Here is a 13979-nt window from a genome sequence, read left to right on the forward strand (position 1 = left end):
AAGTACTTTTTTGACTAAAAGGTAAGAACTTTCATATAAGCCATAATCACAAAACACATGATATGCTGTAGAGCTATATAATTTCAAAACTCTCCCATTGTTTTCTTCCCTTCCCAATCCTTAAAGAAAAGCCATTTTGTAGTACGTCTCTCCCACCCATCACCCCCAAAAGCACCCCCCTTTAACTCACAATTCATCAGGTCTGTTTATTGAAACTTTTCCAGTGGTTATAAGTCCGTAATTATCTGGTGACACTGCCAACACGATGGACACAACTACTGCTGGTAACCCTTAAAGATTATGAGATTATAAAAGTAAAAATCATGAGAAAGACAGTAGTATGAGCATACAAAATCATTCTATTTTTCTGTGAAATGTACATTTGTTTCTGAAATTTGTTGAATTCTGTTGACTGCTAGCTGTCTATAGTATCTAAAACCTGAACATTCACACTCTTCAGGAGCTTAACTTGCAAAGAAACAAGAGTTCTTCTCCACAGTTAGCTCCAAACCTTTCTGAATAAGGCAGCAAATACCATCACTCAATAAACTGATTTCATACCTGACTTTCTTTCTTACATCTGCTTTAATAGAACAGTTCTATTGATTTTCATGCCTTCACTCATGTTTACTCAAGTGGCCAAAGAGGATAATCAGGTCTAGAATCTTTTTACCCAGTTAGATCTTCTCTGCTGGCTTTTTGTTAGCAACAGTGCTATCCCAGAAATAGAATATATATATACACTTATTATTTTCAAGACACAACTGACGCCATCTGTCTGGTAAATGGAAACGGAAGCATGCACGGTCAAAATTGGTTCAATCGTACTTGCACAAGGAAAATTCGTTATCAATTTGCATCACAGCAGCCTCAGTTCTGCTGTTAGGAAGGAGTTTCCTACCTCAGAATGGAGGAATGTATAGGATCAGATTTACTGATAATAAATACCTGGTCACTGCAAGGTTGTAACATTTACTGACTGCTTCATTTTCATTTCTAACCTGTGTCACATTAATTGAAATACTTATTAAGAGAAAAGGAAAAATAAAACCTACATACCCCAACCAATGACGCAAAATTTAAGAATGTATTTCCGAACGTAGGTATTAAAGACTTTCACAAGGGCCAGATACATGTGGAAAGCTTCTAGGCCCATCCAGGTGAAGGAAACCAAGAGGAAATAGTGAAGAAATACTGCAACTGCAATGCACAGGCCTCGTGTATCATACAGTGCAATCCATGAGTCAAGGAGGAAAACTAAGTTGAGTAGAAGTAATGCAGCGCAGAGCTGAATAAGGATTTTGGAGGGGTAGTCTCTCCGGATTTTCCTATAAAAGGCAAATTAGTGAGATTACATCAATTGTCCATGGATTTCTGGCTTACTTCCTCTCTTGTAGTCCTTAGTGCACAAATACCAAGGAAAAAATATACATATTTTTGTTCATATGTAATGCTTCATATATGAATAAAGTTTGTTATAATAAGGCTACGTAAATAAAGCTATTAACCTGAATTCTTGGAGTTTAGTAGCATGTTTTTTTTTGTTTTACACTGCATATTGGACTTCTTGTTACTGTTCATCCAAAAATGAAAATGTGACTGTTCGTTATTGCTGAGCTGGATTAGGCTTTTGACTGGGTTTATAAAGGCTTGACAGAGACAAGCAAGTCCTTGATGAGAGGATAATGAGAGACTAAAAACCTGCTGAGCAACTTTGAGTACAGTTTCCAAAACATAGGATGGAGGATTCAATAGTTAAGGCTCAAATGTAAGAGAATAGTTCTAAAACCAACAAAGAATACAAATGCATTTTAAAATTCTATCGTTCTGCTCTGTTCTATATATGTTGTGTTTTGAACACATTCCTTCACCCTTCTATTATGATAATCCATTATAAAGTATTTAAGAGAGCTAGTTCTTCACTTCTGACTGTATAAAGCCTCATGATTAATTCACCTGTGCACAACATTAACATTCCTGAAAACTGAATCAACACCTTCCTGGTAAACTGGACAAATCTATGTATTATTAGCTGAGATAGAATCCATATTATTGGAAAAGACTTTGGAGTGAAGACTACAAGCAATCATAATTGAAGAATAATGGGAGCTCAGTTGAACAGGTACTTACTCAAAGGCTATGTAGGTCACAAGAGTAATTGAAAGAAAAATTGCAGAGAGGCCACAGCCTATATAGGATATAAATGTCAGTACCAATTCTTGTGTGGGATTCAAAGGAGTATTTCCATACAAGTTCTAAAATGGAAACAGAAGTTAATTTCAGATAAAATGTTTATTAAATGGAAAAAGATCAAACCCCCCAAAATACACCTTTTCCTCTGCTGATAAATATCAAAGGAAACAGTTCTTTCCATCATGAATCATTCTTAAAACCAAGAAAAGCCAATCTAGTCCTGCAAGGAGTGGGGAGTTGGACTCAATGATCCTTATGGGTCCCTTACAATTTGAAAATATTGCATGATTTTAATTGTGAAATCCCTTTTGATTAAAAACCTGTTTTAAATTTGATTTATCCTAATTTTCTATTTCCTACAGTATAAACAATTGCCTAAATGTAAAAGCTGCATTTTAGTAAGTAATTAAGGAATTTTTTACTACAGTGGAACTCATGGGCTGCCATTCAACAGATAGCTTAAGCATGTGACTAAACGAATGGCCATAAGTACTAACACTGAAGTAAATAAATCTGAGTAGTATGTCATAGGTGGTATGTGCTTACTGAAAACTCATTTGCTTAACACATGCTTAAGTATGTTCTCGGATCAGGGTAATTTTTAATACAAGTTATTAAAATAATTTAAAAAATAATTACCATCAAAACTGCAAAGCTTGTGAGGTGGTTGCATGAGCAGACTGTTTCATTTACTCTACTTTCTTTAACTATGCAACCTTCATATGACCAGCCTCCATGTCCACCTGTGAAAGAAAACAGCTTTGTTATTCATAAAAACTTCTACTTACATTAACATGAGTGACATGCTGAGAAAGTTGGGGCTGTTCAGCCTGGAGAAGAGAAGGCTGCATGGAGACCTCATAGCAGCCTTCCAGTATCTGAAGGGGGACTATAGGGATGCTGGGGAGGGACTATTCATTAGGTACTGTAGCGTCAGGACAAGGGGTAACGGGTCCAAACTTAAACAGGGGAAGTTTAGGTTAGATATAAGGAAGAAATTCTTTTCTGTAAGGGTGGTGATGCACTGGATAGGGTTGCCCAAGGAAGCTGTGAATGCCCCACCCCTGGCAGTGTTCAAGGCCAGATTGGACAGAGCCTTGGGCAACATGGTTTAGTGTGAGGTGTCCCTGCCCATGGCAGGGGGGTTGGAACTTGATGATGATCTTAAGGTCCTTTCCAACCCTAACTATTCTATGATTCTATAACATAGCTAAACTGGCATGGTATCTTAGATTATATCAGGTACTTACCATTTTTATTGAAGTCCCAAAAAACACATCTAACTGTTGAATTATCCTGTTCAGGAGGTTAAAAAAAAAATTTACTAAACTATGAGTTTATGATCAAGTAACTTATTAATTATCTACAAAATGCAGGCAATAATAAATACAGTATACAGCACAACAAATGGATTAATACTGCAATATGCTTGTGAAAATATGCTTAACAAATCTGAAGTCAGCATATAGGAGTTAGCTCTCATGTTTATGCTAAGATTCTGTTCCTGGTAGAACATGATGAACGAATGCTCTTTCGCTGCCTTCCCATGCTATACAAATTCTTGGGATTTCTCATCCTTGGTGATTCTGAAAGTATCGAGAACACAACCACAAAGACAAGGAAAAACTTTTTCATTTGCAAACATTTGATCCCTTTATACTACCATGATGTTAAAGGTTTACAAGTGGATTACCCCTACACATATGAAAATCCTAAAAATAGTAGCAATAATGCACTATACTGCTATGAATACTAATACTTCTACAGCTGTATCTCAAAACAGAATAATGTATCAATGTAAGTAAAAACCACACTACATTTTAAGATATGGGATAGAAGATTTTAATCTTTATTGCTTATTTAGGAAAGAGATGCTGTAGATGAGCCCTCATACTTGCAGATGACACAATCGTATATTCTAGTTTAAGGAACAACATGCCCCCTCAGAAAAAATACTTGTGTTGCTGTCCAGCCATGACGCACCTACAAATGTCATGACTGCAGCATCTGCGTAGCAATGCTGTCAGGTTTTCATCTAAAAGGTTTTATTATTAGAAAAATATGATAGAAGAGTAAGTAAAAAAGATAAAAACATAAAAACTGAATGGATAAGTTATAGAGTGACATTATCTGAAACCACGGGAGAAAAAAAATTATATCAGTGATAAATAAACAAAGATGAGTGATTTGGAAAGTGCAAACGGAGATGAAAAGCCCACACTAGTGAAGCAGAACCAACAGATCTGTATTCTTAATACAGTGTTTTGTCTAGAACAATTCTATTGGAGGCAACAAAGTTGTATGTCAAAATGCAGATCATACCTGATTAGGTTTGATATTCTGTAATGCGACAGTAACATTTGCCTTTAAGTTGCTAACTGTGAGGTTAGAAACGCTCGATGATATAACACTGCTGATTAAAGATGCATTCTTCAAGGACAGATCCTTGAACAACAAAAAAGAATAAGATTTAAAAATCATAAATGAAACAATACTACCGTATAGCACCTACAAGCTCTGGTATTATCCGGAGTGAGCACTGGACAAAAACAATTACATTTAAAGTCAGGAAGCTCGGTTATGTGCTTTGTGGTAGTAAAGTCCATTTACATTTTATTTTGCTCTAGGCTTGAGTTTAAAACCCTTATGAATAGAGGATCAAAAAGATACCTGGAACACAGTGGTCTTTTTAAAGAGGTTGAATATAATTCTAGAAGCCAAGTTCAACTCATCATGGGGTAAACTGGTCAGCAAGGATGAAGGAAGTGTAATTGATCCAAGATTATTTACATCATTAACAGCATTACTGCCTAGAGAAATCTGAAAAATAAATGCAAGGATTATGCTTTACTACCATCACTAAATTAAAAATAATGACTTACTTTCAGTTTAGAACTTTGAAATGCGTATCTCTTTTACCATTGTCAGGAACTCACTACTGCTGTCTCATTGCTCTCCTGCTCCATGAATAAATAGCACCCTCAGGCTTGAAAAGGATGCAACTCATTTCAGGTCTGCCTACCGCTGAAAATACTCTGGCTTTACCCCATTTGCGTACAGGAAGAGAACACACTGCTGTGATGGATAATATTGATTTGAAAAAGGTGAAGAGCAACAACCTAAGTAAGTCTATGTAACTGTGTAAGGAGATGAATATTTAAGCCTGCAAGGCAAAGAATTTTATATGAAGTATGTCAGAATTCAGAAAAACTTTAAATAGCTATTATTTGTCAATAGGTTTTTAAATATAGTAGGTTAAGCAGAATCTAAGAACATAAATCCTAACTTTATGGTCATCTGGCAAAAATAACAAAAATAAACTGGATAATCTACAATTCAGGTATTTCAAGAGCTCACTGGCAGAATATTATTAGAAAAAAATCTGAACTTCCATCCAGTTTTCTGTGCTGTACTTACAAGACAGAGAGCTTTGTTTAGTACAAAGTCTCTAACATTTTCTTGTTGTACATTAGTCACTTTACATACAAATATCATCATTTCAGAGTTCCTGAGAGATGCGTAACATCAGCAAAGCTGAAGAAGTAAGTTATCTGTGTATTCAAACAATGGCTGTAATAGAAACATCAGTGTGTGCTCCTCACAGTGCCTTAACAATGTGGTTTAAGTCTTCTGTTCTCAATTCTTCTGTTCTGCTCAGTAAACATTTTCGAACATGCATGCCTTAAAAATTTTTTAACCATGCACCCCAAAATGTATCTATTCATTTATAAGTTATATGCATGCACTACTGTACTAATTATTTATATTATAAAACATACACAAAAATAGAAATCGAAAAAGGATTATATGAGGATTAAACATTCTTTAAAAATACATAATTTTTATTTATTAATCATATAAAAAATATTTACTTCTTGCACCCCAGTGGACTGTTGTGTGCACAACCAGGGGTACTCACACCACATACTAGAGATCACTGGTTTAGACAGTCACCAAAGAAATCCTGAATCAATTCCACAAAAGCATTCCTGTTGCTGTGGTTTGAACTAAGTAATACTTGTTGAAAAGTCTCTGCATTTCATTGCCAGTGCCAGAGGTTTTGCAAAAAATCATTAGCAAATATCTGGTTTTCAGCACTATCACCTCCCAGTCACCTCAGATTCATGCAACACATATTTCAAATAATATATCAAAGAACTCAAATGTTATCATACCATTCTCAGTGTCACAGAACGGTTCCAGCACTACTTATGGCTCATGCTACATTAAGCTACTTCCTTCTCTTTGGGACAGAATGTGCCAAAATCTATTCAGAACTTTCTATCTCTCCTTGCTTAAGCCTCCAAGACCGGTATTGCCCAAATTATTATTTCTTCAAGCAGGAGGGAGATTCAGAGACAAAGTGGATCCAAACTTTCTAAGCACTTCTTGGCAAGACAAACTAGTCATGAGCAACAAATGTACGAATGTCATTATGCGAACAACATAATAGCTCTTTCCTGGAACACTCTGCAATTAATCTCCTTCTAACAGATGAAGCCATCTGGTAACACTCTGACAAATTTCAGCACTGTCAGGTGCGTGATGAAGTGACTCATGATTCAGGGTTTCTGAGGCAAAATTATTCTGCCAAGCACTCTGTCCATTCCAGTGTTCTGGCTCTACCTCTCTAACAGCTTATTAGTCAAATGCCGGTCTGTTACTTATTTACACAATAGAAGATGAAAGGAAGACTATGGAGGGCTTCAAAACGGATGTATTTTTTCTCTGGAACTAACATGAATTAAAGATCCTGAAATTATGATGTAAACACAGAACAAACTCACATTACATATAAATACAAAATCATAAATACTTTTAAATAAATGTTTGATAATTTGTAACCATTTAAAATGATCAGTGTTTAACCTGGAGATCAGCTGAGTCCTGGACAGCAAAAGACATTTGGCTGGAGTGGACGCCGGTGGTTTTGACAACTGCCAGAGCCAAAGAAGGGGAGGCAAAATCAGCAGATGTTCCTGAGAAGTTCAGCTTTAAGCCAATATAATCCACCAGTTTTATAATTCTGTTAAGAAAAGAGATACTCAGTATCACTAAGTACATACACCCAAAATTCTCAGGCAAGATGTAGCTTTGGAGCAGCAATGGAAGCATAGTGTAAAATACAGCTGACTCTGCTTACTTCTATGGTATTAACATGAAAAAAATTATACTGTTTTCTATGGTATTATATTAGATCATATTATACTATAATCCTATTCTATTCTATCTGGTAACACTAGAATGATACTCCTATTTTGAACAAGAAACATTGTTTTGCACGATGATTATTAAAAAATTAATATTGCTAACACCCATTTATCAAGACAGTCAATACAACACATGTTTATCTATTGTCACAATGACCTACCTGTTAGATATTCGGGGTGGTAATGGTTCAGAAGCAGTCAGGACTTTGCTAACCTCACTAACCATCCTTTCTACATCTTTTGGCCCTACTTTTCCAGCTGCTAAATCATTTTCTATTTTGGACACAATTTGCTCAGCTGTGGTGATATTAATGGTGGTATACACAGAAGTTGTGTATCTGGTAGCTGATAGTGTCTTTCCTGTGACAAAAGAAAAGTTGTGCATTTATTTAAACATTGCATTCAACAAATTAAGGAACATTTGAGATGCCGAAAAAATAAGCTCTTCACCAACAAATCTTATCACAACTTGAAAGGTCTCTGAACATGTTACGTGAAATAGAATCCCCTTTTCTCACTATAAGCTACCTTGCAGATAGCAATACCTCAAATCTTATGAAAACATAAAGCAAGGTTTCAAATGGCCAGCATTAATTCAACATTTTATTGATTACAAAGTTCCTCACATCAAGCCATTAGTAAATAATCTATTATTCTGGATTTTTAGGTACTGGATGTCTGAAACTAGAATAAAATCAAGGCAAGATCAGCAATTTAAAAATAAACTTGTAAAGATGTGTACAATCTTCACAGGAAAATACATACCCACTAAGAACATTCCTAATCAATAACAAAATTTTAAGAATGATCCAACATTGATTTGCAATATTTTAAATATTAGATTTGTAAAAAATATAGCTACCTGGCTCAGTGACTTAATATTTTCTACAAAAAGTGCCTGTTGGGAACTTAGCACAATACCTGTTTATCACAGTTACAAACCAATTTGTGGAGTGAGGTACCACTCATCATGGCCAAAGACATCTGAATGTATTTTAAAGTAAGTATGCACCTCACGAGAGCAGTCTCAGGTTTTTCACAGTAACTGGAAAGTCACAGATTGGGTATATAATCTTCTTTAATAAAATTTAAAAGCAAATTTGATATATAGCATTCAATTTAAACAAAAAAAAATCATTTTACTAGTCATATTTACCCGTGCTCCCTTTAGGCAGGCTGCCATGGCTATCAGCGGTAGAATGATGATGATAAGCTGAGACGTCATGGTTGACAGGACTAACAGTAGGGGTCAAAGTTATTGTGAAAGGAGTAAGGGGAAGAATAGGTGCTGTAGTAATGTTTTTATAACTAGGAATAGGTTGGGTTGAATCTGTAGCAGGAGGTTGAATTTTTGCAACAGATTTGGTGGTAGCCTCGACAGGGGAAGCTGTTACTGAAGGTTTGGGGGGAAGCTCAGATGAGGATACTGCAGAATGTTTAGTGAAACCTACAGAAGGAGAAATTATTGTAATGGGCTTGCTAAGATACACACCATCAGATTTAACTGAGAAAGCAGCATTAGTGACAGATTTTGCTGCAGGTGTGGAAATAGTGACAGACTTATTAGAAGCTATGGAAGGAAGAGTTTGCATGGTAGGCTGGGCAGGAGACTCAGAAAAAGAAAGTGTAGTGGTAACACTGGTGGAAGACATGGAAGTTTCAGTAGTGGATGTGGTAGAAGCTTCAGAGAGAGTATTTGTAGTGGGAGATGTGGAAAGAGTTCCAGAAGACATTTCTGTGAATGGTGGAATCAGTGGTCTAATTGTAGGGCTTTGTTTGGTGGAAAGCATAGTGGGGGAAGTAAGAGTACTGGATTTGGGAGAAATCTTTTTAGGGAGAGAAGGGAAATGGGGGAAAGGAACCCATATAGAATGAGATGGCACTTTTATAGTACTGCAAAAAAAAAAGAAAAAGAAGGGACAGAAATGCATGTTAAATTTAACACTGTTTATATTTTAAAGAAAATAAGTTATCATACAGGAATATATATAAAAGATACAGACATAATAGCAATAATGCATATTTTAAAAGCAATTGGATTGGGTATTTCATGATCAAGTAACGAATATGAATTCTGTGATGCTTTGAGAGCTCTTGCATTCTATTTTGCTCTATTTGTTAACTAGCAAGCCCGTAAATACTACTGCTGCCTTTGCTGCTTGTTCTGGAGGTGACCTGATGCTGAACACAAAAGCTATTTGCATCAAAAACAAACAAAAAAACCAAGGGAAGAGGGAAGAATGGAAAGGGAGCTATCTAGGAAAAAGCTTGTCCGTTTGTTCTTGTGGAGTCCTTCCTGGCTATTACACTGCATCATGGAAGTCGACTCTATTAATGCATTGGGAAATCTAGGAAATAAGAAAGTCAGATTTTGTATTTATACTTACTACATCCGTAATTCTTCAGCAGTCAAGGAACAATACTCCAGGGATGAACAGCAGCACTGGTCTGAGATGACAAGGAAGCATTAACCAAGTTTATCCTGAAGCATAAAAATTGCTAATTGCTAAAGAGTAAATAGGATATTCAAATAAGCATGTGATTTATTATGCAATTATGCAATTGCTAAATTATGCAATTTACACAATAGTGTAAATTGCGTAATTGCTTTTTTTTTTCTGAATGGCATTTACAAAACATATCTTGACCAGTCAGAATACTGAAATACCCCCAGATTTTTGCTCAATGCCTCACAAGTACAGATTTCTTTTTTGTTAATGTAAACAAACAAAAATAAAATGCTACATCTTTTGAAACAAGTGGTATGAGTCACCACTTCATACTACCACAATATTACTAAGAAATCCTGGCTACTTTATAAACTTTTCAATATAGATCACCATTTCAGTAACACATTTATGTCCTTGAGTAATTTTACAAATAATTCTTTCAAATTTTGCTTTATTGTTGTGGCCAGAAATTTTATACTGAAGTTTTTTTAAACATATTTCTATCTTCCCTCTCCCAACCCCAAAATCAGACAGCTGCATTTTTTTATGTACTTTATTGTTCAGCAAAAAAATATTTTAATCTAAAAATACGTAACAATCTTATCCTTCAGCTTCTTGAAGGTCACATGTAAAAACAGAAAATTTAATCTGAAAGGCTCACTGTGATAAGACTGTGTTTAAGGCATAACTTACCAAGTTGGCTTATTTCTGCTTTGTCTGTTAAACTGCTTGTATTCTCTCTTTCGGCTGGCTTCATTATGAAATTGCAGTATATACTATGATGAGAAGAAAACCCTTTAGACTCAAGAAACAGATCTGTCTCATCTTTATGATGCATAAAATACTAACTGAAAGCACATTAGCACAAATACTAAGTCTGAAAGCACATTTTTCTTAGGCTTTTTCAGATTTGGGGATATTTTTAATGCACATAAAACACTATGCCAGGCTATACATAAGAGTAATACATCAGTTTGAGGCAGCTTCTTTTCTGTTTTCTCTACAGACACTGTTTATTCTTAAATGAGGTCCTCCCTAATTAATACTAGCCATTACAGAGTTGATTTGTAAAGATAGTAACATAATCTCCACCATTACTGTAAAAAACCTCCTGAGAGTCTCTAGGTGTTGCTGGTGGCTACTGTTAGTGTATATTAAATCTCCATCACCTAGGGAAAGCCAGTATTTTCTCACTTGACTTTAGAGAGAACTTAAAGACCCATTTAGCATGTAACTACATATTTACAATTATGGTTCAATGACTTGAAACCCTGAGTAAATTTTCACATTTTTTTCAGCTAACAAGAATGAAGAGTACCCTATACTGCCAGTATATAATATGAAAGTGTGATCTGACTTATCGTCTATAACTACCTCAGTGGTTTGGACTTTTCTTTCATCCTAACACAGGAAGATAAACCCCAAATTCAAGTATTTGGGGATATAAAGTTCCACATTTTGTTTTAGAATATAGTATTTGCAAGCTGGTCAGTTCAAAGGCCCAGCAATTTAGTGGTGAGTAGCAACTAAACTGACAGACATTATCTACATTGCAGGGCTTTCAGGATCATCTCTGTAGAGCAGCCTTGCCATTCTGATACCACATGGCTTCCAAACTCTGAACCGCTTACTGTCTCAGACTCCCATTACCCTGAGGATGGCTGGTTTCCCAAGCCAAAGAACAGCAACTTGGGATGCCTGAAGCAATTCCCTCACAAACATTGCATTGTTTTTACAAGCTCTGAAAGTCTGGTGGTCCCAAAACCCATAGCTTTAGTGGTTAAGTTGCTATATAAGTCAGCCAATATAGAGATGCAGAGGAAATATGACAGGCAAGCTGGTATTTCACCAGAAGACTAATGAAAAGCAATATAGTTTGGTAAAAAAAAATAAATTACTAATGCTAGAATAATGGGATGAGATTTTTGTTGGCCTACATGTATCTCTCCAGTCTATTTATCAAATTTAAATTTGCTAGAACATTTGTTTTTATTTCTGTTACACAGCCATTCATACTTGATATATTAATATGTGAGCTTGTAAATTTATGAGCATTTAAAAGATTAACAACAAACCTCTGATTTTCTGCACTGCATTCCATAATGGAGGACTGTAATGACAAGTGAAAATAGGTTGTTTTGTCAGGACAAAACAGAACTGATACTTAGATAATAAAGTTTTCCAAACTATAACAACAATTAGTAATCTTACCTTACTTACTGCTTGCAAGGTTTTGTTGAACTCTGAAATTCTTTAAAATAAAAAGTTACCATTATGTAAAATTTCTACTTACATTTCTGAAAACAATTACAACCATATAATAAATAAAAGAAGCAACTACTGAGAAAAAAAAAACACCAAAAGAAAGTAACAGTTGATTGGTGTTAGTTTGTTTTTTAAATCATGCCAGTTCCAATATTGTAAGGCCACTTTTCAAAGGATTAAATACGTCGTAAATTGCCTTTTAGTAGTCACCCCACAAAGTTCAAACCTCTGTCATCACGTATGTTAACACCAATCCACTTCTTTAAAAGTTATTCGGAAGAACAAAAGATAAGTCTTAACATCGCCTTTTTGCAATCATTTTGAACAGAATTCTAAATTTAAACTCCATACCACAGAAACAGAATGAGTAAGATGTGAATTTCTTTTACAGAGAAGACCTGTTGGCCAATTACATGTTCTTGATTTTCAGGGCAAGTTTTGGGAATGGCAGTAAATATCCATTCATTCAAACTTCTCCTTATGAGGACTGTGAAAGAAGAAACTACACCAAAATAAAAAATATAGTTTTGGTTCCAAGAATACGTATTAAAAACCACACAGATATGAAATTTCTCTTAGTAAATCTCCTATGAGATAGACTGAATCCCTGAAATTATACTGACCATTTCTTCATGAAGAGCAGAAGCCAGACTGGCATTCTCAACAATCCACACATCATGTTACCAGGTATTGCTACCACTACTACTACTACTACTATTAACATTATCATCATATAAACAAGGCCTTTAGGCCTTGTTGAGCCCCAAGAAAACTGAAGGACCTAAAATGAAACCAGCAAGCATACCATTTTTTTAAAACAAACTCCAGTGGTACATAAAATAAAACCAGTACTTTTCTAATCAATATTAATTTTATGTTAAAAAACAGTAACTTGTAACTCCTGAGGTTTTTAATTTATAAAGTGCAGGAATAATGCAGAGTCTGCTAACCACACAAACCACTTAATCTTTTTCAAATATAACAAAGATTTCAATCCTTATTCAAAATCACCTCAATTCTTGCAGGGTAGGTGCTGGAATTGCAATTAATTTTGTAACTTGATTGTTGGTCATGTTATTAACCTGTTAGAAACAAAAATGCCACAGCTAAATAAAACCAGGAAATCTTATCCTTAAAAGAAACATGTTTGTTACACACAAGTCTAGAATTCCAAAGATAAGAAGCACATTTTCTCATGAATACATTTCAACAAATATTTATCATGACATTGTTGTCACAACTTACGGAAGGAACTGGCTCAACTAGTATAGTCTGAGCAACAGGATCTGTTTTGTGAAAGATATGGGCAAGAGGATATTGACCTCACCATATCTCATGTTGAAAAGAGTGGAATTTGGAATTTGGCTTAGTTTGCAACAAAGGCAGCTTAGACCAGACACTGAACAAACTTTCTAAGTGCAGCAATGGGACAAATTCCAAAATAGACACAAGTAACCAACTGTGTAGAATCCTGGGAATAAGAAGTCAAAAACTTAGGTGAAAGGCATGGTACTAATGACCTAAATATATATGATCTAACCTTAGGGCCAGTGAACATCATAAGGTTTATTTAAATGCCCTTTTTAGATCTGCATTCTTATGTTCTTTTGGTTGCCGCGATGCAAACATCAGACACTCTGATGAAAACATCATCTAATATATATAGTATTGACATTACCTAAGAAATATTCTTCTAAAAATTAGAAGAGTTTCAAGAGACAGTAAAACCATTCTTCTAATAGCGGTAGGCATAACGTTAATACACTGGGATGGTATCAGTAGGCATTATCACCACTGAAAGACAACATGATACAGAGGTGGCTTCTGCCGGGAGCTACTCCTGCCCAAGCTCAATGCTTCA

The 13979-nt window shown here is 35.3% G+C and overlaps 1 protein-coding gene across 1 annotated transcript in view; it reads right to left on the reverse strand.

Annotated features, from left to right (window-relative positions):
- The window catches only part of ADGRG2 (adhesion G protein-coupled receptor G2), a 59382-nt gene that overhangs the window by 8105 nt on the left and 37298 nt on the right, over positions 1–13979 (reverse strand). The window contains exons 11-25 of the mRNA XM_034059955.1: positions 13130–13200; positions 12065–12104; positions 11929–11963; positions 10547–10629; positions 9791–9851; positions 8560–9296; positions 7565–7763; positions 7063–7219; positions 4864–5013; positions 4516–4638; positions 3444–3489; positions 2833–2936; positions 2131–2255; positions 1060–1328; positions 191–290 (exon numbers count right to left, since the gene is read on the reverse strand). Coding sequence (XP_033915846.1) covers positions 191–290; positions 1060–1328; positions 2131–2255; positions 2833–2936; positions 3444–3489; positions 4516–4638; positions 4864–5013; positions 7063–7219; positions 7565–7763; positions 8560–9296; positions 9791–9851; positions 10547–10629; positions 11929–11963; positions 12065–12104; positions 13130–13200 — 2300 coding nt within the window. The remainder of the gene's footprint in view (positions 1–190; positions 291–1059; positions 1329–2130; positions 2256–2832; positions 2937–3443; positions 3490–4515; positions 4639–4863; positions 5014–7062; positions 7220–7564; positions 7764–8559; positions 9297–9790; positions 9852–10546; positions 10630–11928; positions 11964–12064; positions 12105–13129; positions 13201–13979) is intronic.

The sequence above is a fragment of the Melopsittacus undulatus genome, chromosome 2, assembly GCF_012275295.1.
Source record: "Melopsittacus undulatus isolate bMelUnd1 chromosome 2, bMelUnd1.mat.Z, whole genome shotgun sequence".
NCBI lineage: Eukaryota > Metazoa > Chordata > Aves > Psittaciformes > Psittaculidae > Melopsittacus > Melopsittacus undulatus.